The following is a 25,607-nucleotide window of genomic DNA, read 5'->3' as shown; positions in this document are numbered from 1 at the left end:
CCAGGAAGCCAGGCCGGAGTTACCTTTAGGGGAGCCTAGAGTCCTCTCCTTGGGGTAACTCCAGCCTGGCTTTCTGGGCTGTTGTGTTTTCTCTGGGGGCTTTCTTTTTTCATATTTCTGAAAAGCTCTTTTTGACAAACTCCACCATTCTGTCAGCTCAAATGAGGGATTTGTCCACACGTAGGTCAGGATCTGTTCCATTTAGGAAACATGTTATAAGCTCCCATCGTGTGCAGCATCCCCGGAGGGTCCTCCAGTTTGGATGTGGGTCTTGCATTCTAGAATATGGCCCTGTGCTTCAGGATGGGGCTGGAACCTCAGGAGGAGGATGCTGGGACACCCTCCCACCCAGGCCCTCCGGGTGACCCGCCAGCCACTGCCTGTGTTTCTGCCTCCTTTCACTCCTTTTGTTGCTGCAGCCACAAGTCTTATTTCCAGTCTCACTCATCTCTTTCCAAGGAGGCTCCCTAGAGCACCACAGCCCGACACTCACCATTTCAGCCCGTGGAGCTTCCCCAGGCTGAATGTCCCTGTCCCCACGGCCGTAGACAGGCAGGGCTTTGCCCTACCCTCTTGCCATCCTCCTCTGCCTCTCTGTACCAATCAGTTCAAATCAACACAAGAGACTGTGGCAGGCACTGTACTGGGCACTGCACCCCCAGAGTTGATGCAATCCCAGGAGCTCCCAGGTCTATGGGAATATTAAACCAAGCCACTCTAAGGGAAGCAGGTGGAAAACGCCGAGGGGAGGCCCTGCAGGAGGAAATGGGGGAAATCTGGGATGGCTTCTTGAAGGAGAGGGCACTGGCATAGGGTTTGACAGAGGAAGATGCAGAGGATGACTCCCCAGAATAAATGAAGAGATGATGGGAAACACTGGGTGTGACTGAAACACTGAGGGCGGGGTCGTGTGGCAGGCAAGACAATTTGAGGTCGCACTGCCAGGTGACAGCCTAAAGGTCCAGGATGTGGCCTTACTTCAGTCGGCCAGGGGAAGCCATAGCGAGTCTTTGAGCAGAACTGATTGAATTCCAAAGGCAGCAGCAGCTCGACTGTGCTCGGCCAGTTCAGGACCGCGGCAAAGACAGATTTCCCTCCGCAGAGCCTTCCCACCCATGGTGCCCCGGTCCCCTGGCCCTGCCTGCTTCTTCCACAGCCCAGATGTTGACAGCTGTCCCTGTTCTGCCCCAAATGCCCCTTTCTAGTTTGGGAAGCCAGAGAGGAAAGGGTGCTGATAGAGGGATGGCCTGGGTCTGGGCTCTGGGCCAGCCTCATGCCCACTCCCACACCTGCCCCGTGCAGTTTATTCTAGTTTTCACTGTGATCCAGTACCAGCCGATCACCTACAACCACTACCAGTACCCAGGCTGGGCCGTGGCCATTGGCTTCCTCATGGCTCTGTCCTCCGTCCTCTGTATCCCCCTCTACGCCATGTTCCGGCTCTGCCGCACAGACGGGGACACCCTCCTGCAGGTGAGGGCGGGGGAAGGCTGGGTAGCCAGGTGAAATGGGAGGGGCCGGCTGGAAGGGGCTTAAGGGCTCCCCCCTGACGTGCCCTGCCCCTGTGCCCCGTGCCTACCTCATGCAGCGTTTGAAAAATGCCACAAAGCCAAGCAGAGACTGGGGCCCTGCCCTCCTGGAGCACCGGACTGGGCGCTACGCCCCCACCATAATCCCCTCTCCTGATGACGGCTTCGAGGTCCAGCCACTGCACCCGGACAAGGCCCAGATCCCCATTGTGGGCAGTAATGGCTCCAGCCGCCTCCAGGACTCTCGGATATGAGCACAGCTGCCAGGGGAGTGGCCCCACCCCCATCCCGTGCTCCCAACACAGAGACTGGTGAGGCAGAGGCCAGGTGTCTCGCCTGCCCCCTGCCACGCCCTGGCCAGGACGGCTGCTGTCATCTTGGTCACTACTGCTAGTGCAGTCATTCGTGCTCGTGCCCCCAGTGTTTACACGTCCTTTGGATGCCAAGATGGCAGCTGTGGGGAGGGGTGGGAGTGGAGGGTTGCTGGGAGGTCCAAAGCACTTTGGAGGGGTCTCGGGCCAGGTCCCCAGTGGTCTGGGCGGCTTTACGTGGCCTCTGATACCCTTATACCCTGCCCTGAGCTGAGGTTCTGGGTGGGCCTCCAGGCCCATGGCTAGTGCTCCTGCCCTCAGAGCAGACCCCAGCCTCTGCCAGGCACATTTGGCTCTTCCTCCCTAGGGGCAGGATGAGGGGCTGGGGGCTGTGCAGTGTTACTTGTCAGGCTGTGCTGCCCAGCCCTGTTTATCTGTGTAATTATTTTTGTAAACGTTGTATTCTCTGTGGTTGCCACCTCCGCACCCCCAGCCTTGGGTCCAGTCTGTCTTCCAGGCCTGCTTGCACCTCACTGGGCTGCTCCGGGGTCTCTGCCCCTCATTCCAGCCCTGGCTGTCAGGCCCAGCCAGCAGAGGACCGTGACCCAGCAGCCTGCCCAAAGCATTTGTTTCTGGGGGATGGGGTAGGGGCTGCTCCACAGGAGGTTTGAGCCCAGCGTCCCGGGGAAGGGGACCCTGCACGACACCCCCTTGCCCTTCCTCCATCAGGCTAAAGGCCCAGTCTTCCCAAATGTGCTGCCCTTGTTCATGTGCCAAATGGCCCCAGCCCACATGCCCCTCCCCTCTCCAGAGCGGAAGCCCCCAAGTGTCTGAATCCCTGAAGTGTCCATTTGTCCGTCCTCTGTGCAGTGACAGCCCCGGCCCAGCCACCTCTAATCCTCTGTAGCAATAACGGTGCGCCGCCCATCCCTGCCCATCGTGCACCACTAAGATTTTAAAGTCCATAGATTTTAATGAAATTTCTATTCCTGTCTCTGAGCGGCTGCTGTGCTTTGTCTGGGTCCCCCAGGGGACAAGAGTCAGGCTGGAATGGGACCTCTGTCTGCCAGGCCTTTGTGAAGGCCTGGGAAGAGAAAGGCCAAAGGCTTTGATGATTGGGACCGATGCCCGGCCACTCAGCTCCAGACACCAGGGATCTGGCAAGGGGGTGGGGCAAAGGCCAGACAGACCAACAGCCTTGGGGTCCTGGCGAGAGCTCATCCAAGACCGATCTGAAGCTGGCTGGGCCAAAGCAGCTCAGGCAGCAGTGGCAGACGGGTGCATCCTGGCAGAAGCCAGAGCCTACTCGGTGACCAGCCCTTCAGGCTGGGGCCTGGGATGCTGCACTGGACATGGGCGTGGAAGCTGACCCTTCCCTGGGGCTGTACTGAAGCTGCCGTCCCCAGCGGCGGGTAGCGGCCTGGCCTCGAGGTCGAAGGCAAGGCTCCAGAGGAGGTGCAGGCAGGCAGCACTGGAGAGGTGCAACCCCACAGAGAGGAAGCAGGGGTCTGAGGCCCTGCGTGGAGGACCCCAAGGGCCACTGCCTGGACAGAAAGGAGTAAGTGTGGGGGGTGGTGGTCTGATCCTTCAGTCCACCCTGCCCTGTGTCTACTGTTGTGGTTTACCTGTGGTTGGGAGAGACACAAGGCGGCCCCACAGATGCCTGCAGCTCCTGCTCCATGGCCTTCTTCTGTTCCTTTAGCTCTGAAGGAGAGATTCGGCTGAGCCAGTGCCCAGCTCTTCTAGGGTGTGTACAAGTGCAGGGTGGGAGCAGGAGGCTGGGTGTTCTGGGCCCTGATCTGTGTCCTCACCTGCCAGGGTGGGCTCCAGGGCTGCCTCCGAGGGGTGGCAAGGCCTCATATACTCCTCTTCCAGGCAGCGCTGCAGGGAGAGGCAGGGAGAGCTGTCAGTGCCCAGACTCAAGGTAGGGGTGGGGCAAGGCAGGATACAGAGGCCTAGATCCCTAGGGCATGCCCATGTAGCCCCTTCAGCCCATCCACCATGAGGGCAGCCATGTTCCCCAGGGAATACCAGCCTTGCAGAAGAGCTGAGTTTGGCAAGATAATGGTGGGGCCTGTACCCAGACCCAGGTAAAGGAAGGAGGCAAAAGACCTAAAACCGTTGGCCCTGGCCTTAAGGGCTCAATTAGAATCCTGGGCCTCTAGGATTTTGCAGGTGCACACAAGCATGTATCCCTGAGGAACGGATGCAGGACTCACACAGCCTGTACACGCACCTATGCATGCACACAGGTACATGGGCCTCACCCAGGTGAGAAGCATGAGTGTCTATGCTCAGCAGTGAGGCTTGGGGGAGAGCGCATGGCTGTGGCTCACCTGCAGGATGGGGATCTCCCTCTCCAAGGTGTGACACTCCTCCTCCAGAAGGCCCCTGGGACATGAGGGAGCAGCAGCCAGAACCCGAGACATAGGACCAGGGCTCAGCTGAGTCCACCACATGGCCGCAACCTCCAGCCTCAGCAGAAGCCCCACCCAACCTGTCCTTCCTCAGCCCACACTGCCCTCTGCTTCTTGGTGGGCTGCCCCAGCATAGACTTCTGGCCCCCACAAGGCTCTTTCTGGGCAGGAAGTGTCTTCCCCTCACCTACCTCACCCTGGCAGGCATCCTTCTCTCTCCCGCACTTCTGCGCTGTGATTCTACTTGCCTCCATCTTCCCTCACATCACAGCCCTTCCTCTGCTTAAAATCCTCTGTGGCTACCCCCAGAGTCAAGATATTTATATTTATTTTTAAAACAGGGTCTTGCTCTGCCACCCATCATGACTCACTGTAGCCTTGCCTTCCAGGGCTCAATCAATCCCCTCTCACCTCAGCCTCCCAAGTAGCTGGTACAGGCGTGCACCACCATGCCCAGCTAATTTTTGTATGTTTTGATAGAGATGGGGTTTTGCCATGTTGCCCAAGCTGGTTTCGAACTCCTGGGCCCAAATGATCCTCTTGCCTCAGCCTCCCAAATTGCTGAGATTATAGGCAGGCTCGGCCATGGCATCTGTACTTGGCTGCTTCCTGAAAGCAACCTCACTAGCTCTACAGCAGCCAGCTCTTTCCATCTCTCAGCCTGACACACATGGGTCTCCCCACCCAGTATGTTACCTTCCTCCTCTCTCACAATCCCAGCATGCCAAGATCCATCCCTGTCTCCACCCCTGCCTACACACATGCAGGTGCCCCTGGGCCTCACCTCAGATGTCTGGCCACCTGGTCAATGTTGGACACGTTCAGTTGGTCCTTGATGATGCTGAGATCTCTGTGACCACTGCTGGCAATGAAGTCACTATTACTCTCCCCATGTTGCTCACCCCAGGCCTTCAGGACCCAAACATCACTTCTCCTAGACAACTGTCTTTCTTTTCTCACAAAAACAATATAATATAGTGCAAAGAGTAAGAGTTTGGGAGCCTAGTTTTGCAAATGAGCTCTGCCACCCTTCATTGTGTGTGACTTCAGACAAAGCACTTATCCCTTCTGAGCTTTAGTTTCTTTTCTTTTTTTTTTTTGTTTTTTTGAGACAAGATTGTGCTCTGTTGCTCAGGCTGGAGTGCAGTAGCACCATCTTGGCTCACTGCAGCCTTGACATCCCAGGCTCAAGTGCTCTTCCCACATAAGCCTCCTGAGTAGCTGGGACTATAGGTGTGCACCACCACACCTGTTCAATTTTTTGCACAAACGGGGTCTCACTATGTTGCCCAGGCTTCTTTTTTTTTTTTTTTTAGAGACAGGGTCTTTGTCACCCAGGTTGGAGTGCACAGGTGTAATCATAGCTCACTGAAGCCCCAAATTCCTGAGCTCAAGCAATTATCCCACCTCAGCCTCCCAAGTAGCTGGGAATCCAGGCATGTGCCACCACGCCTAATTTTTTTTTTTCACTTTTTGTAAAGATGGGGTCTCCCTGTGTTGCCCAGGCTGATCTCAAACTCCTGGCCTCAAGCCATCCTCCTGCCTCAGCCTCCCAAAGTGCTGGGATTACAGGCATGAGCCACTATGCCCGGCCTTTAATTTCTTCTTGTGCAAAGTGCAGACTCTGCCCACCTCAGGCTGTGTGAGGATTAGAAAAAGAAGTTGCTGCCATTCACTTATGAATGTTTTATCTCATTCAGTCCCAGCTGTAAATACCATTTGTAGCCATCCTCTTCAGCTCTCCCTGCCTCCCTAACCCAGCCCTCACTCCTGTTCTCTAGGCCAGAGGAGCAATCGCCTGCTGGACTTTCTTCCCTTTTCCTACAAAGCTCTTCTCTCTTTCATCTCCCTGAAAACTGCTCCTCATACGACAACACGCAGATCAAACCACTTTCTCCAGGAAGCTTTGCCTGTCCCCAGGCTAGGCAGGTGTTTCCTCTGGGTTTCGGCAGCCCTCATGTGCTGATCTCTACCACAAGTGGTGGTGGAAGTGCCCAGCCCGTGACTGGAACCTCCTGCATGGAGCCAGGTGTAACCCACCAGTTGGCTAGGGCCCTCTGCCAAGCAGGGACAGATCCCTTTCTCCTACCATCACCTTACCTGGGCCTACCACCTCTCATCTGGAATATCTCCTGTTCTGGCAAATCACACCTGGGCTCCTCCAAGGCAAAGTGCAGGACCCTGGGGCTATACTGGACCCAAGCTTGGGCCTGGTCCCTGCAGAAGGTGCACAGGAAGGAAGATGAGAGGCTCCTTTCTGGAAACCACAGAAAAGGCAACCCTGGCTCTTTGTTAGGGGCAGGGCTAGCCCACCTGGTATCTGGGGAAAGGACCCAGGCCTGAGGCTCCCACCTGCCCTCACAGATGGCTTTGTGGTGGAGACCCTGGAGCAACTGCCGGAGTTCCTGGCGCAAGAGGTCCTTTAGGAGAGGCGGTGGTGCCAGAAGAGAAGAGGGGTCAGAGATGGGGCGGGAGCTGGGGGCTTGAGAGGATCGAGCCTCTTGGAGCAGTGCCCGTAACATCGCCACCTGCAAGGAGAGCTGGGATACCTTGCGACTGGGGAGGGGAGTGACCGGAATGGTGGGGGCTGGGGGAGTGAGGGAGAGGACAGAGTCAAAGGGGAGAGGGCCAGGACAGTGAGACCCAATAGGATCTCGGGAGTTCCCCGGCAGGGCCAGGGACCCGCAGGAGGTGGGAAATCACACCCAGGGGCGTGGCCCACCTTCCCTCTCCCCACCTCCGCCCGCAGCTCCAGGCTCAGGTCCACCGCCGCCTCCCCCAGAATCCTCTTCACTTCGGGTCGCTCCCGGAGCGGAATGTGCTCCTCCACCAGCTCCCACAGCGAGGGGGAGTGACGAAGCATGACCCACCCGCGCCGCCGTCCCCAGCTCGGACCTACAAGCCGCAGGTCAGAGCGCGGGAGGTACCGCGGGCCCGCCGGCAACGCTCACCAAGCCCCGCCCCTCTATGAGGACCGCCCTCTTCCAAGCCCCACCCATGCTCTGCCGCCGGTCCCCTCAGCTGGGATTGCCCCGTCCAGAACCGCCATTCCTTGGCGCGCTCTTCTGCCAGGCTTTTGGTCAACTCGTATGCCGCGGGCCCAGAAGCCAGGCAGTGGGAACCAGCGCCCTAGCCCCACCTCTTCCGCGTGGCCATCACCCGGGAAACCGCGCCGCGACTCTAGGCCCCGCCCCCTCCCGTGTGTGGTCCGGCGGCGGCGCCTGCAGGCTGGGAGTTCAGACTTAGTGCTCCACCGAGCCCTGACCCCAGGCACTTTGGGCTCGGCCCTGGGCACCTTTAGGCCTCAGGGAACGTGTTAAGACCTGAGAAATCTGGGTCCACGGGTTTATTACTTCGTCGCCTCCACTGGCCCGGAAGCAGTGCAAGGACAAACTTCCCCTTAAGGCCAATAGAAGCCTAGGGAGTGACAGCGTTCCGAGAACCAGCATGGCCCGGATCAGGTTTACTTGTTGGGCCAAGTGCCCTTCCACCACAACACACTCAGGGTAACCATGTTCAGGGACCCGACCCCCACCCCCAGACAAGGGAGCTGCTCCATTCACGTTTTTTACTAAAGCACCCACACAAGTTTCTGTGCAATGTACAAACACGAGCCGGCCCTGGGGCTCCTGCCTACTCTCTCAGACAGGGAGGCGGGCACCAGACTTACTGATCCAAGCCCCACCTGCCTCCCATGCAAAGGCCAACCCCAAGATCCCAGGCAGCGACACAGCATCCCCTCTGGTCCCCTCCTGGGGCAGCTCCTCAGCAGGTGGCGCACCAAAGCTTGCCCCCTACAATGTTGAATGAAAAAGGTTTCCCCTCCCCTGGGAGCAAGGGGGTTCCCAAGAGCTGAGAATTTCCCCCTGGAAGAGACACTGCCCCCTAGACATACCTCCCACCCTTCCAGGCCCTAGGGGACTCAAGGGGGGAAACTGAGGCACAGAGAGGTGGAGTGACCTAGCCCAGGCCACTCCGCGAGGCAGTGCAGGGGCTGGCCCGACCCTGACAGTGACTGGGGCTGGGCTAGGGGGAGGGGGTCAGGAAGGAGGGTTGACTCCAAAGAGGGCCACACTTGTGAAGAGCCTGCCCAGGCAGGAGGCCCCCAAAGTGGGTTCTGAAACTTCCAGGTATAGCTAGGGGGCCTATTGAAGACCCTCGGAAAACAAAGCCCACAGTCTCAGTCCTGGAGGTCCTCCACAGAGCAGCTGCCAGCCAGGCTGTGGTCAGTCCTCTGGCAGGCAATCCTCGGCACCGAGAGCCTCTGTCCATTAGTGTCAGCCCCGAGGGGGCCACGACGGGGGCCGCCCAATGTCCACTGTGATATTGGTGAAGAGTGGTTGCCGAGACACCTCCAAGACCTGGTACCGCACTGACCCAATGCCGTCCCGCTTCATGGTCAGCTTCGTGTTTTGAATCTTGGTAAACCTAGATAGGATGGAAATGGTCTGTATCAGGGCTAACAACTGTAAACTACAAATAAAATCCTACACCCCCCAATCAACTAAATGGACCCCCTTTTGGCCACGGGGACCCCAGAGAAACCTTAAAAACAGGGTTTCCAGCCATGATGGGAAGGGACGTCAAACATGCCTTGTTATACCCACTCCCTTTTGCAGTTTAGACACAACAAATGACCAGGATTAACGTCAAAGCAGAGATCACAAGACTGACAGAATGCATTCTTTGTGTCAATAAGATACCTAATTACAAATAGGATCTAAGGCCAGCCAGGCAAGGGTTAAGTCATGCACCTCTGCACTTAAAGAAGAGACTATGCTCTAACTGCCGCAAGGATTTTCTTTTTCTGTAGCAGCTAAACAAGTACTGGACTTGAGATAACCAATATTAAAACAATTTGCATAATGTGGTAATTTATTAAAGCTAAAAATAATAGAAAAAAATTTGCAGCTCACCCACTGCCAGATGCTGACCCCTACGCCCCTGTTCCACAAGCCATAACTATAGCTTTGGTGGGACAAGAGACTGATTTCAGTAACTTTCTCCTGATAAGACCATCGGCTGTGAACTGGTTCTAGCCAGTTTACAGAGGCTGCACACTTGAGTACTTTTGTCCTTTTGAGGTATAGGGCCTAACTGCAATACATTTAAATATTGTCTCCACCCCAAAGTGAACATAGATGATATATAACATGCATGTTTGTTCAATATGCATATGTCAGGACCCCCTCCATGAATATTCATAGCTCCTCCAATAACCTATTGACCAATCCATTCAACTAAAATTCCTATCTCACTCCTCCCTCCCTCGAAGTGCCTGTTAAGGCTTTGGCTGGAGGCTCTGCTTCCTAGCCAGTGGGATGGCCAGCCTGCAGGTTGTAACCCTTTATAAAGGAGAAATAAAGTCTCCTTTTCAAATTTGATTTAGTGATTTTTTTTGTTGTTTTTTTTTTTGAGACAGAGTGCAATGGCGCCATCTCAGCTCACTGCAACCTCCGCCTCCCAGGTTCAAGCAATTCTCCTGCCTCAGCCTTCCGAGTAGCTGGGATTACAGATGCCTGCCACTGCACCCAGCTAATTTTTGTATTTTTAGTAGAGATGGGGTTTCACCATGTTGGTCAGGCTGGTCTCAAACTCCTAACCTCAGATGACCCACCCACCTTGACCTCCCAAAGTGCTGGGATTATAGGTGTGAGCCACCTCATCCAACTGATCTAGTGATTTTTAAGTTACCACCACCAAACCCAGTATGGGATCTCTGTGGCCTAAGCTTAAGCCATCCTGGCTCCTTCCAGGGTTGACTTGGCAGGAGCCCTTCTGCTCTTGCATTGGCCCTCAAAACAGAGATCTCACCTGCTTCAGTCAGAAAACAGAAGTCTGACACCCTCACAAATCTCTCAGCTCAGACTTTTATTTTTTTTTTTTAAGACAGAGTCTTGCTCTGTTGCCCATGCTGGAGTACAGTGGCGCAATCTCAGCTCACTGCAACCTCTGCCTCTTGGGTTCAAGCGATTCTCCTGCCTCAGCCTCCTGAGTAGCTGAGACAACAGGTGCACACCACCAGGTCCGGCTTTTTGTTTTGGTTTGGTTTTTTGAGATGGAGTCTTGCTCTGTTGCCTAGGATGGGAGTGCAGTGGTGCGATCTCAGCTCACTGCAACCTCTGCCTCCTGGGTTCAAGAGGTTGCCTCTCAACCTCCTGCCTCAGTCTCCAGAGTAGGTGGGATTACAGTTGCTCGCCACCATGCCCAGCTAATTTTTTTGGTATTTTTAGTAAAGATGGGGTTCACCATTTTGGCCAGACTGGTCTCAAACTACTGACTTCAGGTGATCTGCCCACATTGGCCTCCCAAAGTGCAGGGATTACAGGCATGAGCCACCGTGCCCAGTCTTTTTTTTTTTTTTTTTTTGTATTTCTAGTAGAGACAAGGTTTCACTATGTTGGCCAGGCTGGTCTCGAACTCCTGACCTCAAGTGATCTGCCTGCCTTGGCCTCCCAAAGTGCTGGGATTACAGGCACAAGCCAGTGTGAGGTCAGCTCAGACCTTTCTATGCCTGAGACCAGGCATCCTACAGGCATCTCAAGCGCAACCAGATGCATCATTTTTACTCCCCACGCCTGTGCCATTTTCTCTGTTCCTCATTCTTTAGTGACTCTTTCGCCAGCTATTTATTGAGCACCACCACGTGCCAGGCTGTGCTCTAAGCACCAAGGCTACCGCCATAGCCATGACAGGTGGGGTCCCTCCTCTCAGGGCAAGTTGGCTTCTCTAGGGGAGGCAGGTAACGGAGAAAACATCAGAGTGCTAAGAGAGACAAGAGGGCATATGTGACATTGAGCTGAGGGCAGGAACAGAGCACTCCAGGCAGAGGTCACAGCACATGCTGACCCTAAATTGGGAAGATTTTGCACAGCTGAGTGGCTAAACCTGAATGGGACACCTGGAAAAGCAGAATATTAGCCTGAAGGTTCAATCACACTGTGCAAGGGCAGGGCTCTAAGTCAGAGTGAGCAGTTCATATTTTCATTCTCACAGAATGAAATGTGTAAAGGATCTAAGAAATGTTTAACCCAGTTTGGGGGGCAAGCCATAAACAGGGAAACCAGTTAGAGGCCACTGCAGTAGTCCAGGCAGGATCCCAGAGGTTGAACTAGGGTAAACGTAGTAAAGGGGGAAAGCAAATGGACTCAAATGTTTTAGGGGTGGCAGTGATACAGCTTGCTGATGGATTTGGATTATGTAGGGTGAGGAAAAGAATAATCCAGAACTCCCGGATTTTAGGCAACAGCAACTACGTAGAGAGAGTTCACAGAGTTTGTGAACTCTGAATTTGGTATCAGGCTGGCTGGGAGAAGGGCCTACAGGGTTTGTGAAATGTAAACAAGAGCTTCCTAACGCTGCTCTGTGACTTGTGCTAAACTTTCTGGGGGTGGGAGACTCAGAGTAGTCATACCCAATCCGTGAACCCAACATTCACAGAGTTCTTTAAGCCGGAAACTTCTTGCTATCTTGCCGCCTCTACAACGAAGCCAGACATGTGTAATTGATGGTGGCACCCAGGCAGGCTACTCCTGAAACAGGACCAAGGCTCCTGGTGTGTACTGTGGAGCTCCCCTCCTCCCCCAGATGCCCTGAAGCCCCTCTTCTCTTGGTCTCTTACCCGTTTCCTGCTGACCAGTTTTCATCAGAACTGCTTTTTCATCAGCTCCCTGCACTCCCCAGTGCCTCATGCTTCTCCGAGGCACCAACCCCACACCAGGGCTACAAACCACCTCCCCCACTCCTACCCCGTGTTCAGAGTAGAAAAACCCTCCTGCTCAAGCTGGAGACACGGCATCTCCATCCCCAGACCCTGTCCCACCATGCTCCCTTGGACTCCTTAGATTCCTTCAGGCCGGGCTGACTATCTCTCCTGCTCCACCCAGCGGCTATGCCAGGCTTTCGCCCTGCTAAAGCTCAAACAGTGTGCCTTCCAAACACAAACCCCGCCCCGCCTCTCCCTGCTTCAGGTTCTTCCATGACTCCCCAGTCCTCTGGGACAAAAGTTAAACTCCCATCTGGTATTCAAGACCCCTGACACTTACATGGTGAAAGGGCAACAGAAGAAAAACCCCTAATATCCAGACCTGACTTTCCCTCCGCCCCACTGTCACTATCAGCCTTCAGAGATCTTAAAACCAAATAGCTTCAGACTCTTGGCATGTATCATACACGTTCACATTCCAGACTCTTCCGGATATGATTCCCCTTATCCAGGCTGGTTTCCTCTATTAGCCTGGGGAATGTAACACTGTGCCCAAGGTAGGCGTGAGGCAAATCTTTGTTAAATGAGTAACTATTTCAAACTCCAGTTTACCATCGCCTCCTCCAGGAAGCCTTCCATCACCAATCCCTCTTCTGCCAAGAGAACACCTTGCCTTGATCACCTTGTGCTATAACTGCCTGTTTCCATAACTATTTCCCTGCCTAGAATGAACTTTGTAAGGAAAAGCACAGATTGGGTATGACTATTCTGGGTCTCCCATCCCCAGAAAGTTTAGCACAAGTCACAGAGCAGCCTCAAGAAGCCCAGGAAGCCCTTGTTTACATTTCACACACCCTTTAGGCCCTTCTCCCAGCCAGCCTGATACCAAATGTGGCTACCTCCTAAGAGATACACCCACCTCCTTCAATTTCAGAGGGGTGGGCATTGTGTTTCCACACCCCCTTCCCATCCTGCTCAGGTCCCCTTTGTCGGGTCCACAGGAGCTGTGCCCAGCACCCACTGGCTCTTGTCCTATCTGTCCCAGCAGGGATCCCACAGGTGCACAAGTGAGGTCTGCGAGGGCACCAACAGGAATGCAATCCACTCAATTACTATTTAGGCCTTGACATTAAATTCTAGTCACCTCTAGGAATCGGGCCAGGGGTAAGTGATATTGGGCTGAGGCTGGGCTGGAGGTTGGGGGACAATGATCAGGGGTACCAGCAGTCACCTCTAGGACTCAAGGGCCTTGGATCACCTCAGGGAATCAGTGGCACTGGGAGTCACCTCTTTGGAGTCAAGGATGCTTGGAGATCCCCCACTGGGGGGTCAGGCATTGGGCAACTTGGGGTTAAGAGCTGGGGATATTGGGAAGTTGCCTCTGGGGAGTAAGGGGTGAGGGTGCTGGGGTTACCTCTGGGGAGTAAGGGGTGAGGGTGCTGGGGTCACCTCTGGGGAGTAAGGGTGAGGGGTGCTGGGGTCACCTCTGAGGGTTGGGTTCGTTATGCTTGTCACGGTCGTGCTTGATCATGCGGTAGCGGCCGATTCGGATGTCTGGGCGAGAGATCTTCATCCCAGTGAGGGAGATCCTGAGGATAGGGATGGACAGACTGGAACAGGCCCCAGGAAGGGCAAGGAACCCCACCCAGTCTGTACCTCACCCCCCACCCACCCAGCCTATTCCCCACCCCGTGCTTACTCACCGGTTGAAGATGTCATCGTCCTCGCCACCCCAGCCCCAGTACTCGTTGGGGAAGCCATTGATTCTCAGAAACTGAGCCTTACTCAGGCCTGACACACCTCCAAAGTAGCCAGCATAGGGCAGCCTGTGGCATGGGAAGTCAGGTGTCAGTAAGGGTCCCAAGGAGACTCCAGGGGAAGAACCAGAGACTGGGTTGGGGGGAATGTCCAATGGGGTCCAGGGAGGATCCAGCCTCGCCAGTGGGGTCTGGGCTGGGGCCAGGAGCAAGCGGGGCCCTGGGGCTGGAAGTGGGTCTGTGTCTGGTGGTGGCAGGAGGGCTGGGTCTGGTTGAGAAGACAGCCCTCACCGGAAGCCAAACTTGTCCATGGCAATGGCAAAGTGGCGGGGTTGGTCGCCGCAGCGGTATAGGTTGCGGTCATCCATGGGGACCAGGTCCACATCGCTGAAGATGAAGCAGTCATAGGTGGCATCCTCCTTCAGCGCCTCTAGGAAGCCCACGTTGAGCAGCTTGGCCCGGTTGAAGGTGTCCTCACCATGCTGGGTGAGGGGAGGAGCAGGTCAGCTCTGGGCCTGTGACCAGCAAGCACCTGCCCTTTGCCACTCTCCAGAGCAGTCTCTGGGGATTTACCAGCCCCCTCGCTGCCTGGCTCCTCCAGACTCTCAAGATCTAGTCCAGCTTCTCGACCGGGATCTGGCCTGCAAAGGCCTTTCATATGTGGCTCCAATCTCCTCTCTGGCCACTGCCCTCATATCCTGAGGCCCAGCCACACAACATCCTTCAGCAGCCCCAGAACATGCCAGACTCTTCCTTGCCTCCAGGCCTTGGGGTTAGCAGTACCTGTGCTTGTCACACTCAGGGCTGGAGCGGCTCCCCTGACCAAACTTCCCCACCCCAGTACACTTATTCCCTCCTTCCCGTGGGCTTCCTTTATGCCAATACCCAATGACAACGATGGGTGGAGTTCTCATCTCATTCGCTCATTCAAACACGCCCTGTGGCTCTCTCTCCTTTGTGCTAGTGGGGATTCTGGAGATGGCCAGCCCTGGTCCCACTCCTGCTGTGTATAGAGTCATGCAGTGAGACAAACAACGAATGCCCCAAATGACCAGTGTCTAAGATGCAGGAGCCATGGGGACTGCGCCAGGAGCCTCAGGCTCCCTGGAGCTGCATCCAGCTGCCTGGGCAGCCTCTGAGACCAGGACACGTCTGGGCTAGATTCACTTCTCTCTCCAACAAAATGACAAGCAGAGGGCCTACAAGCAGTCACAGCCCAGTGAGTCTGGGGTCCCCTGAGAATTGGGGCTGCAGGAGTCCTGGCCATGCAGGCCTAAGCACCAAACTCTGGACTAGCAGGGAGCATTCAATGGGAGGAGCTGACCCCTGAGCCCCTGCCCCAACCCACAGCCTCCAGGCTAGAGCCAGAAAGGTTCCTGGAGAGGGGCCGGTGAGTGGCCTTTCTGGAATGAGTGGAGAGAAAGGCCCTCCTCTCCACCAGCAAAGCCACTGCCGGAAGAGGTGGGAGCTGCTCCCCTCTGGAACCCTGACCTGCCCAACCCCGCCGGCTCTCTTCCCTCCCTCTCCTGCACCTCCTCTTTCCCCACCCTTGGAGAGACCGTCACTTTCCTCCCAGCTCATCAGCACTCCTCCTGACCTCTCACCAGCCAGGAGCCCTGTGTCTCTCCCACATGGCTCATAAACATGCTCAATCCTCTCCCATCTGAAAAAACAAACCTCCCTCCAGCCACCATCCTACCTTTTGCCTTCCCTTCTCAGCAGGAATTTTTTTTTTAAAGAGTTGTCTCTAATTGGTTACTTCCATTTCGTCAAATCCGATTCCTTCTTCAACCCACTGCAATCTGCTTCCGCCCCCACCATGCCCCTGAAATGGCTCTCGCTGGGCCCACCTTGTTGCTAAATCCACTGGACGAGTTTTGGTCCACATCCCTCCTCACACCCCCACAGTGCCCATGCAGCTGCCATGTCTCCTTCCTGACACTGACTGCTGGGTTTCCGGGATCCCACACTCCCCTAGGTCTCCTCCGGCCCTTCTGGCCAAGCCTCTCAGCCTCTGTAGTGGCTTCTCCCTCCATCCCTGAAGTGCTGGCTTCCTCCTCTCATGCCCCTTGCTACCTGGCAGGTCAGACGTTGTTGGTTTTAGGGACCAGACCGTCTACATCCTGGTGCTCCCAGATCCCTCTCTCCACTGCAGACCTCCCTTCTGGGTCCAGACTCATTTGTCTAACTGCCTGCTAAACATGTACTTCCCACAGGCACTCAAACTCATCACACGCAAGAAAGGATTCAGAGTCACACTCCCCCAGAACTGGCCCAGCTCCTGTGTCCCCATCTCACTCACAGGCACAGCCATCCCCACAGCCAACAGCCGACGCGGAAACCCTTGCGCTGTCCTGACGTCGCTCTTTTCTAACTCTCCACTACTTGCGCAACATCCCCACTTCTTCCCCGAGACTCCCGCCCCACTCATCCGCAGGGTCACCGCCTCTCTCCTAGGCATTGTCCTCTCTTCCAGACGGGCCACCCTGCCTCTAATCTCCCCTTTCCATCCATGCTCCATATGCAACCAGAGCAACCTTTCTACAAGGCAAACACGCAAGTCACTCTCCCCTTACAACCTTACATGGTGCCCTGCCACCTTTGCGCTGGACTTACTGCCAGCATGCCTCCCAAGACACTTCTCAGTTTGACCTCCAACTCCTCCAGCCTCATCTTTGCTACCCAGCCCACATGCTGGACATATAGTCCACACCTCAGCCAATAAATGGTGAACACAAGGCCAGTTCTCTCACTGGGCCTGCATCCTCCAGATCCCTCTGCCTAGAATACTGGCTTCTCTAGACCCTGATGCCTGTTCATCTCTCAAGACCCATCTCAGCAACTGCTTCCCAACCCCAGGGCTGGGCCAGGGCCCTCTGTGCTCCCACGGCCCCCTGCTCCACCTCCACTTGCACCCCATCATACAGGAGGGACCCAAGTCCAAGACTAGGAGGTCTCTGTGGTCGGGGGGTGGGGGGGACCTGCATCAGAAGTCCCTTCTGGGACCCAGTGGCCAGTCCTAGCCAGGCCCACCAAAAGCCTTAAGATGCTGAGCTGAGTGCCCTGGCCTCAGCTGTGGCTGGCACCTATCCCAAAGGGTTCTGCAGGCTTCCCCTTCTTTCAGGGTCTAACTCCCTCTCCTCAGGGCCCTCAACACCTCCTCCTACAGCATACCTTAGGCCTGCACCACCATGGGGTGAGGCCTGCCAAGGCTAGAGAGTGGGGCTCAACCCCTTCTGAGACCATGCACACCCCTGCCAGGGTGCATGCCAACATTCACATGCACACACTGTGTGCACACATTCCTGTGCACACTGACAAACACAGACTACCCATGCCCAGGTACATCCACATATCCACATGGCCACGGGCAGACAAGGACCCACAAATGCCCCAACCCACATATACACCAACAGGCACATGGGCCCCCACATGGGCACCTGGTTGATGACATAGACACCGTAGCGCAGCCGCTGCCGCCTCAAGATGGGGTGTAGATAGTGGAGCCAGTAGCGCAGGTGGTGTTCCCGGTGTCTAAAGGGGATGATGACCGCCACCGTCTGGGCTGGGGTGCAGTCGGGCGGTGTGTATCGGCCACCCATGAGCACGCCTGGGTTCTCCCTCTGCACCCGCTCCAGGGGCATGGGTGAGGTGAACTCGATCAGCAGTCTGCCCACTGCAGGCAGGACAGTGTCAGGAATCAGGCCAGAATCCACAGATACCAGCCCCCACCCTCAGCCTGGGGGTGGGCTAGGGAACCCCAAGAATAGCCCTCTTACAACAGACCTGGACCCTTGGCACCCCCATGGGTCCGGATGCCATTTCTCTAGTCAAATCAATAAAACACTGTTTCCCCACAGGCAGGCCCTACCCTCCAGGCTCACCAAGACCAGGTGGCGAGTCAGGACAGGGTGGCAGCATAGGAGCCGTGGGACCGGGCCGGGCACTGGGGACCTCAGGGAGCCCGGAGCTAGAGGCGGTGGCGTTGGGCCGGGAGCAGTTGCTGCTGCTGCTGCTGCTGGCAGCTGGGTGGAGAGCACGGGCAGGGCCTCGGGCACTGAAGCGGCTGAAGAAGGCCAGGTGCTGGGCGTAGACGTCAAAGTAGAGGATGACGGCCACGAGGAAGTGCAGCAGGCAGAGAAGGAGCACAGCCTTGCAGACGCGCTCCAGCGTCCCCCCCAGCAGTCTGCTCATCCCGCAGGCGGCCGCTGGCCCGCCCAGTGGGCCCGGGCATCCGGCTGCCGGCCTGAGCAGGGTGGGAGGGAAACAGATCCAGCAGGTCAGGGCAGGACAAGCAAGGCTGCCCACCTACCTCCCACCCAGCTGCCCACAGTCGCGGGCCACACCTCACACTGACCTGCTCATACCCTTTCCCGCTCACAGACTCACGGACTTACCTGCAGACACCCAGGCACAGTTCCCGGCAACTCAATACTCACATCCTCAAGCACACCCCACTACTAAGCCACATACAATTACCTTCCTCCACCTCACTGACACACACACTCAGGCACTCACCCTAATTGCACAACTCTACACACACACGCATTCCCAGGAACACAGACATGTGAACTCTGACCACACTGGTTTGTACCTAAGCATGGAAACATGTTTACCTATAGACCCCCGTGTACCCCGGTGCCTCTGAGAACAGACACCCCACAGGGCAGCATCCTTAACCCAGAACTCATGGCTTTGGGAAGAGGGAAGAGATGGAATACTGTGCACCTACCATGGAGGAGCACCTTATACTCATGACTGCATTTAGTCCTTCCAGGAGCCATGGTGGGAAGTGGTTTGGTCATTCAGATCCCAGGCCAGGCCAACTGGGACCAGGCTGGGAAGTTGCCCTCAGCATCTGGGGGGCCCAAATACAGACTGGATGTTTACGGAATCCCTTCCCACTGGAGCAAAACGTCAAAATATGGGGCGGGGCAGGGGACACCCCTCGCTTAAGACCTCAAAGCCAGCCCCTTGGGACTGGGACCAAGGCTCTGGGCCCTGTCCAGCACAGCTGGTTCTGATTCCCGGAACGAGATGCTTGGGCCTGCAGACGGGCACAGCACTGGGCATGGCAGGAAGGGGTCTTGCCTGGGCGACGGCTCCAGCTGTGGTTCCAAGAGAGCAGCAGCCACTTCTGGCAGTGCTTCAGGGAGCAGGGCGAGTCTCACAGGCACACAGAATCACAGGGACACCCTGGCCCCAGCTAGTCACCCACACTCAGACACACAGAGAACTACAGTCACAGACACACCCGGGTGACAGTAACACACGAAGTCCCACACTCACAAACAAAGCCACTGCTCCTGGACTTCCACAGCCATACATCCAGGCTCCCAGGCAGCTCACATCCAGACCCACGTGCAGACATTCCTACTCTCCCTCCAGCGCAGGGGTTCTGGGTCAGGCTGGTGGCCAGGCTGAGGGGTGCGTTTGGGCGGGGCTGGCAGGCTGAACACGTGGCACCCGGGGAGGGGCAGGCCGCACAGACCGGGTAGGTATGCAGCCTGGGGGCAGGGGGAGTGGGTGGAGGGCAGGGGACGAGGCAAAGGCCAAGGGGAAACGTGTATGGAACGCCTCCCCGCGCCACGAGGCCGGGGCGAGCGAGGACAATGAGGGAGGCCGGCTGGACGCGGGCGGAGGAACCCAGGAGGGGCGCCGGGGTGGGGGCGGGGTGGGGGCGGGGTGGGGGCAGCCAGGCCAGAGTCTGGCCGCCGGCGCCTCTCTCACCGGCTCCTGGGTTGGGATCTCGGGGCCGCGCCCGGGGTGCCCCTCTCGGGGCTGGGTCTGGAATCTCGGGGCCCTGGGTGGGGGCCGCGCGCGCCCTTCTCTCACCCGGCGCTCGGGGCTCAGCAGGGGACGCCGCTCCGGCTTGGGCAGGGCTCCCGGCTCCGGCGGCTGCTGACGGTTCCGTCCCCCATGGCCCGGCCCCACCGCCTCCCGCCGCCCGGTCAGCGGCCACCGCGGCCCCCGGGTCGCCTCCCGCCGCCGCCGCCGCCGCCGCCGCCGCGGGCCATGGAGCCGAGCCGCCCCGGGGGGCAGGGCGGGGCCGGGCGGCCGGGCAGACCCACGGACCGGCGGACCCACGGAACACAGCGCCGCCGCCTCCCTCCCGCGCTACGGCGCCTCGGAGGGGCAGGCCCCCGGCCCGCGCGCCCGCGCGCGCGGCCCCGCGGCCCCCGCCTCCAGCACGCCCGCACCCGCCGCGCGCCGCTACGAGCCCGCCCTGCCGGCGGCGGAGCCCGGGCGCCCAGGAGGCACGGACCCCGGAGCGGAGGAGGAAATGGGTCAGGCTGGTCCGAAGGGTGGGCTTAGAGATCGGACCGGCGAGCGGGTGCAGACTGTCGAGTTCTTTAGCGGGGAGTGGGGATTGGATTGGAGCGCGAACTCCCTAGGAAGGGGACCTGGAGGTTGGGTAGACTCAGGCTGGGGGGTTAGGGATTTGTCAACTCTAATTGGACCAAGATTCAAGGTCGGCCAGCAGAGAGGGGGCAGGACCCTTAAAGGCGTGGGCTGGAGGTGGCTGGGGCTTCTAGGGTAACAGGAAACAGGGTCACGGAAGGAGAAAAAGAGATTGGACAGGGGTGGGAGGAGCTGGGGGCCCTAGGAACAAGGATCAGAGTACAGGTTTCTGGGAGGGGCTGCTATTGGGACAGGACCACCACTGAAGGCAGAGACCACTGCCTGGGCTCCAGGCCTCACAGGGACGGAGATGATGGTCCCCGAAAGTACAGCCAGGTAAGTAGATGTTGTTAGACAATTGGGGCATGGTGGTCAGAGCCCTGAGCAAACGGGCCTAGAAGGACCACAGGCACAAACACACCCAGGGGCCCATATCTGCACACTCCCTCATCCCCAAACAAGTCTGTTTGGGGGCCACAGAGTCCTCCACCCAGCACCCTTGCCTCCCCACCTAGGAGCAAGCTCTGTGCAGATCAGAAGTGTGCAGTCAGAAAGCTGACAAGGGATTGGCATGAGGCTTGTAAAGGCCTTTTTACCCTTCCTCTGTGAACGGTGGCGCAAGAGGGCAACAGAAGCTGCACTGACCCAGACAAATACCAAGTTTATTTCACAAACACTAGGAAGATGGGTTGAGGATGGAGGTGGGGGACACAGGTGCACAGCTGCAGAGTCATCAGCAGCAGCCTGCTCCCAGCACTGAGAGCCGGCCTGGACTGCAGTGCCTCCAAATCAACACGCAGTGAGAGGCGAGTGCAGGGAGGGCCCTGACCACCAAGCCTCTGAAAGGCTAACGGACACAGCTCCAGCTGTCCCAGGAAAACCATCAATAAATAAGAGTGAGGCACGGCCCCACCCACACATATCATCTAGTCACCCATCTTCACTCTGGAGGTCTGCAAAAGAAGAACAGGAAAAATCAGGCAGGGACAGAGGAATACGTAAGGCAGTGACAAATGACAGAAAATGAGACCTAGCACATGGTTGGATGGACAGACCACAAGAGATTTATGACTAACCAGGATGGACACACTGTGACAGACAAGGCAGACAGACAGGGACAGACAACCACAGAGTTACGCTGTGGGACAGATGGAGAGAGGAGGCATATGGATAAAGCTAGTCACTAAGAGTCAACCCAGTCAAGCACCCACAGTCACACTCAGACCCTCAGGCTGATCCTTAGTCACAAACTCACACACTGTCAGACAGACTAGACACACACAATTTAGACAATGCTGTCCTACTGACAGGCATGTCACAGAGAAATACACATAGCTCCGAGAGGCAGTCAAACACACCATGATAGACTGATATAGACAGACAAAATTCCATCCTAGTCTAGATCACGAATACAGACTGGAGGCACAAAGAGCATGGCAGATAAAATGAGAGAACAGAAAGAGGGAGAGACTAAGTGAGAGCTATACAGATACAAAGCATTAGAAAGGGGGAAAAACAAAACAGGGCTGTTGTCAGTGATACCAAATCAGAGACAAAAATAGCCCCTGCAGGAGAAAACCAGAAGATGGAAATGAGGAGGTGGAAGCTGTCTGGGGGAATCTATAGTTATAGGTAGAGAAGGAGAGCACTTCAGCTTCTCCAGAAGGAGGGTAAGGCTAGGTTGGGGACAAGGACACAGAGGCTCCCCAAGGGGATTCATCACCTGAAGAATTGCGACGATGACACCAAAGAGGCCAATGGCACTGCCAAAGATCTCCACGATGAGAATCTTTACAAAGAGGCTGGGGTTCTGAGCATCGGCCAGGGCAGCCCCACTGCCCACGATGCCCACGCAGACTCCACAGAAGAGGTTAGACAGGCCTACGGTGAGGCCAGCCCCAAACATGGAGTAGCCTGGGAGGATAGAGAGGGGTGCAGTGAGGCTAAGCCAGGAATGGGGGAGATATGGGCCAATGGGGCCAATCCCCATGCCCACTCTGCAAAGCAGAAAAAGCAGGTGAGAGAATATCAAAATGGGGGTCTAAGCTGGGAGGGGAGAGAGTAGAAGGAGGCATGAAATCCCAGCATTTTGCATTCATACACCCATCCACCCACCTGCATGGTAGTTCCGATGGCCAATGGCCTTGGGGTCCGTGGCACTGAAAGGCTGAGGGAAGAAGAAAAGTAATCAGAAACCACCCTGATGCACCCCATCCAATCTCTAAGCAATGTGTAGAACACACCGGAATGGATTCCCACCACCACCCTGGCCTTCCGTACCTCAGCCATGTTGCTAATGACAATTGCCATGATGATGCCGTAGATGGCCACAGCCTCACAGAAGATGATGCTGGTAGTGGTAGAGGTTAGGGGTAAGGAGTGGAAAGGAGAAAGAAATGAGAAAGAAACCATCCTTCCTGCCCAGTAAGTCCCCAGTAACCTTTCGCCGCTAACATCCCATCCACAAGGCGGCTTGTCAGAAACAGTATGTCAGATCACACACCCAGGCAGCGCCAACACAGCTAGTTCTGACAAAAGTCCGAGGGCCCTGACACTTACCTGACTAGGTTCTTGGTCTTGATCCTGGGGGCCTTCACTCCTCCACCAATGATGGAAGAGCCAGTAATATAGATACCCCTGGTGGAAGGATAAAAAACTGATGAGCAGAGCCCAAGCTGTCACTGCCCTCAGCATGACTAAGACCCCAGTGACACCACCTGCCATGACTCAGCCCCTGCCCCCAGTCCCACCACACAAGTACTCACCAGGCTGCCCCAACCACAGACAGGGAGATAGCTAGGCCAATGCCCAGGTTGGACCACATGAAGGGCGAAGTCTCCGTCAGGAACCTGTTGTGGAGGCAGAGAAGAAAGCAATTCAGCCCTAGCAGGGAAGTAGAGCACAAAATCTTGGCCCCCCAACCCCCTTCAACCCCACCACCACTTCTGCATGCAACAACTGACTGCATATTTCCCAAAGGTCCATGTCCCAGGCAGGCGGTGGTGTGGCTCGAGAGGGACTCAGACCAGAGAAAAGAGGAGAGGCTGCAGGGAAGAAGCTTCAAGGGGAATCCTGCCCCTGCCCTCCCTTACCATGCCACATCAAAGCGGAAGCCCAAATCAAAAATGGTGTAGCAGATTCCTGCAGCAATGAGGAAAAAAAAGGGGGTTACGGGATGCTCTGTAGAGATAAGTTCCTCAACCTAAAGTAGCTGCCGAACTGAAGGGCCGCGCCGAGCTGAAGGACCACCTCCCTGAAGGGGCGTCCTCAGGTTGCCTGAGGGGGCGTCCTCAGGCTGCCCTCAGGTGACAATACAGCTATCTAGACAGATTCCTGTGCTTAGGCCTCCATTTTCTGCCACTCCCTTGCTAAAACCACCTCCCAGACCAAGCACCTGTGCAGGCAGGATCGCCACCCGCAAGCCTGAATCCGAGGCGGGACCGAGGGAGCAAGCGCTCCAGCCAGGCCCCGCCAGATCCCGCCGGTCCAGTCCGTTCCGCTGTTTACCCAACAAGCTGTGAGTGGGGGAGGGCAAAGCGACCGGGAAAAGAGGAACCGGAGCAGCCGGCCTGTGACCAAGCAGGCCGGTCAGAGCAAGAAAATGGGGACGGCAGTGAGACGTGGGGGCGGGGGGAGACAGCGATTGTGGCAGGAAGGGAGAGTGCTGCCCTCGCGGCCCCTACCCGCCCGCACCCGCGCCCCTCCTCAAGTAGCCAGAGATCCGGGTCTCCTCTGTCGGGGTCAGAGGCCCTCGCAGGCGCCAGTCCAAAAAGCCTGGGGTGCAGAGCGCGCAGGGGGCCAGTATTCCCCGCAGGCCACTTCCCCGGTGGGTTCTGGCCCGGCCAGCTCGGCCGCGATGCTGCCCCCGCCCGCCAGGACCCGGCCTCACCCACGGCCAGCGCGCAGGCCCAGAAGGCCACGAAGACCCCGGAGTAGAGCAGCGCTAGCCCCGTCATGGCGGCGACGGCGGCGGGGGTCGGAACCGTGGGGCCGGAGTTACAAACGCGTCCCAGCGTCCACCGTCCGCCCCGCAGTCTGTCCGCCCGCCCCGCAGCGTCACCTGACTCCCCCACGTGACGCGCCGGCACCACGTGACCCCACGCCGGTCCCCGCGCAGCGCCGCCGCCCGTCTAGAACAAGGCGACGCCGGAACCGCAGGCGCTGGGGATTGTGGTAATTGTAGTCACGCGTCTCGGCGGAGGCTCGGGCGCCCTCCTTACTAGGAACTTCCACATCTGGCCGGTCCTTTTCGAGTCTCTCCACCTCGCCCTGCCAGCCCTGTTTTATTCTCTAGCCTGCTCGTGGGCCCCTAAGGCGTCCTCTCTAGCCGTCGTGCGTCCTAGCCAGTGGCGGGTGGCGCCGCGCGTGCCCTCTGCCTCACCTTGCTCAAAGCGTCTCTCCGCCCAGCGCGCCTGTTGGCTCTTGTTCCGCTGCCTGGCTAACACCTACCGTCCTCCGAAATCGTCCTTCCGTCAAGCCTTCCCTAACCCAGTGGCAGGGAAGCGCGTTTGCTGGGCTCCCACGATGTCCTGGTGATGCTTATTAAGCTTCAGTAAGATGTCACTCCCCTGTCTTAATGCCCTGATAGCTCCCATTTCATTCAGGAGAAAAGCCAAAGTCCTCACAATGGCCTGCTAGGCTCCCCACGCCCCTCAGCTGACTTCACCTTCTAATACTCCGCCACTAACTCTTCTGCCTGCACTGCCCTCCTTGCTATTTGCTTGAACGTCCCAGCCATATTCCCACGTCACTGCCCTTGCACTTGCTCCCTCTGCTTCTCCTAACTATCCATGCGGCTCATCCTGTAACTTCCTTTCAGTTTTTGCTCACCTTCTTGAAAAGTCCTTCTCTGACCATTCTGTGTAATATTCCACCCCCCTTAAACGCTCCTCTGCTTCCCAGCTTTACATTTCTCACGGTACTTACTGATCACCATTTGGCATACCAAGTCTTTTATTTGTCCATCTCCCCCTGGAAGAATGTAAGCACCATGTCTTTTGTGTCACTCACTGGTGTATTTCCAGTACCTGGCACAGAGTGTGTCCTCAGTACATATTTGTAGAACCCGATTGATGCCCACTTTGTCCAGGTTACCCTGTCAGCTTACAGCTCTACCTCCACCATTAGACTAGGCATTCCCTGAAGGTAGGGACCACATCTCCTTTGTTCACCTTCAGTACCCTAGACAATCCCTCCATGACAGAATTCTCAACAAATGTGGGGAAGAAGAGGCGAGTCTTTTCATTTCACCCCTCTCCACCCTTAGGGCCCAGCAACCCCACTTGCTTGAAGTACCCGCCATGTTGGTTCATGCCTGTGTTTCAGCCCAAATGTCTTTTTCACTCCTTTTCTCCTGACAATTATTTTTTTCCTCCAAAAGATCTAGCTTAGGTGTTATGCCCTCTGGGAAGCCTACTCTCAGTCCTTGTCAGGTGTCTCCTGTGGGATCCAGCTGTCCCTGGGACTTCCCTCCTCCCAGATAGGGC

The 25,607-nt window shown here is 56.7% G+C and overlaps 4 protein-coding genes across 15 annotated transcripts in view; 1 reads left to right on the top strand and 3 right to left on the bottom strand.

The window, feature by feature from the left end:
- Positions 1 to 2,558, top strand: part of SLC6A9 (solute carrier family 6 member 9) — a 34,869-nt gene extending 32,311 nt beyond the window's left edge. For all 5 annotated transcript variants that reach the window (XM_050798599.1, XM_050798604.1, XM_050798614.1 and 2 more), the window contains 2 exons: positions 1,303 to 1,473; positions 1,589 to 2,558. In XM_050798599.1, coding sequence (XP_050654556.1) covers positions 1,303 to 1,473; positions 1,589 to 1,783 — 366 coding nt within the window. In that variant the 3' untranslated portion in view covers positions 1,784 to 2,558. The remainder of the gene's footprint in view (positions 1 to 1,302; positions 1,474 to 1,588) is intronic.
- Positions 2,559 to 2,793: 235 nt separating this feature from the next.
- Positions 2,794 to 7,368, bottom strand: CCDC24 (coiled-coil domain containing 24). Of its 6 annotated transcripts, none has more exons than XM_050800178.1 (8): positions 6,995 to 7,368; positions 6,610 to 6,785; positions 6,358 to 6,474; positions 5,042 to 5,119; positions 4,177 to 4,231; positions 3,652 to 3,721; positions 3,466 to 3,544; positions 2,794 to 3,380 (listed from the first exon to the last, which is right to left on the bottom strand). In XM_050800178.1, the coding sequence occupies exons 1-8, from the start codon at positions 7,118 to 7,120 to the stop codon at positions 3,143 to 3,145; spliced, it is 939 nt and encodes a 312-aa protein (XP_050656135.1). In that variant the 5' UTR covers positions 7,121 to 7,368; the 3' UTR covers positions 2,794 to 3,142. The 6 variants fall into 6 exon arrangements, with proteins under 6 accessions (XP_050656135.1, XP_050656137.1, XP_050656136.1 ...); XM_050800180.1 differs by having other exon boundaries at positions 2,794 to 3,384; positions 6,995 to 7,367; XM_050800179.1 differs by having other exon boundaries at positions 5,042 to 5,116; positions 6,995 to 7,367.
- Positions 7,369 to 7,808: 440 nt separating this feature from the next.
- B4GALT2 (beta-1,4-galactosyltransferase 2) lies at positions 7,809 to 19,892 on the bottom strand. Of its 2 annotated transcripts, none has more exons than XM_050799806.1 (7): positions 19,555 to 19,892; positions 17,604 to 17,965; positions 17,160 to 17,395; positions 14,011 to 14,201; positions 13,666 to 13,788; positions 13,447 to 13,551; positions 7,809 to 8,685 (listed from the first exon to the last, which is right to left on the bottom strand). In XM_050799806.1, the coding sequence occupies exons 2-7, from the start codon at positions 17,911 to 17,913 to the stop codon at positions 8,535 to 8,537; spliced, it is 1,116 nt and encodes a 371-aa protein (XP_050655763.1). In that variant the 5' UTR covers positions 17,914 to 17,965; positions 19,555 to 19,892; the 3' UTR covers positions 7,809 to 8,534. The 2 variants fall into 2 exon arrangements, with proteins under 2 accessions (XP_050655763.1, XP_050655756.1); XM_050799799.1 differs by lacking the exon at positions 7,809 to 8,685 and adding an exon at positions 9,941 to 10,335.
- Positions 19,893 to 20,762: 870 nt separating this feature from the next.
- The window catches only part of ATP6V0B (ATPase H+ transporting V0 subunit b), a 96,519-nt gene continuing 91,674 nt past the window's right edge, over positions 20,763 to 25,607 (bottom strand). The window contains exons 1-8 of one of the 2 annotated variants that reach the window (XM_050800386.1): positions 24,011 to 24,464; positions 23,214 to 23,262; positions 22,887 to 22,970; positions 22,681 to 22,758; positions 22,402 to 22,471; positions 22,237 to 22,288; positions 21,845 to 22,035; positions 20,763 to 21,074 (exon numbers count right to left, since the gene is read on the bottom strand). In XM_050800386.1, the coding sequence (XP_050656343.1) occupies positions 21,048 to 21,074; positions 21,845 to 22,035; positions 22,237 to 22,288; positions 22,402 to 22,471; positions 22,681 to 22,758; positions 22,887 to 22,970; positions 23,214 to 23,262; positions 24,011 to 24,077 (618 nt within the window). In that variant the 5' untranslated portion in view covers positions 24,078 to 24,464 and the 3' untranslated portion in view covers positions 20,763 to 21,047. The other variant, XM_050800376.1, reaches the window with a different exon arrangement.

Source organism: Macaca thibetana, chromosome 1, assembly GCF_024542745.1.
Source record: "Macaca thibetana thibetana isolate TM-01 chromosome 1, ASM2454274v1, whole genome shotgun sequence".
Lineage (NCBI taxonomy): Eukaryota > Metazoa > Chordata > Mammalia > Primates > Cercopithecidae > Macaca > Macaca thibetana.
This window is presented reverse-complemented; position numbering and strand designations above follow the sequence as displayed.

Excerpts from the sequence above, each read along its gene's own strand:
- CCDC24 (XM_050800178.1), bottom strand. The coding sequence starts at position 7,120 with ATGCTTCGTCACTCCCCCTCGCTGTGGGAGCTGGTGGAGGAGCACATT. Across the intron at positions 3,545-3,651 it reads CCTGGAGCCCACCCTGGCAG|AGCTAAAGGAACAGAAGAAG; the intron begins GTGAGGACACAG and ends TCTCTCCTTCAG. Across the intron at positions 3,381-3,465 it reads TGTGTCTCTCCCAACCACAG|TGGCCCTTGGGGTCCTCCAC; the intron begins GTAAACCACAAC and ends CTGTCCAGGCAG.
- B4GALT2 (XM_050799799.1), bottom strand. The coding sequence starts at position 17,913 with ATGAGCAGACTGCTGGGGGGGACGCTGGAGCGCGTCTGCAAGGCTGTG. Across the intron at positions 17,396-17,603 it reads TGACTCGCCACCTGGTCTTG|TGGGCAGACTGCTGATCGAG; the intron begins GTGAGCCTGGAG and ends TCCTGCCTGCAG. Across the intron at positions 13,789-14,010 it reads ATGGACAAGTTTGGCTTCCG|GCTGCCCTATGCTGGCTACT; the intron begins GTGAGGGCTGTC and ends CCCATGCCACAG.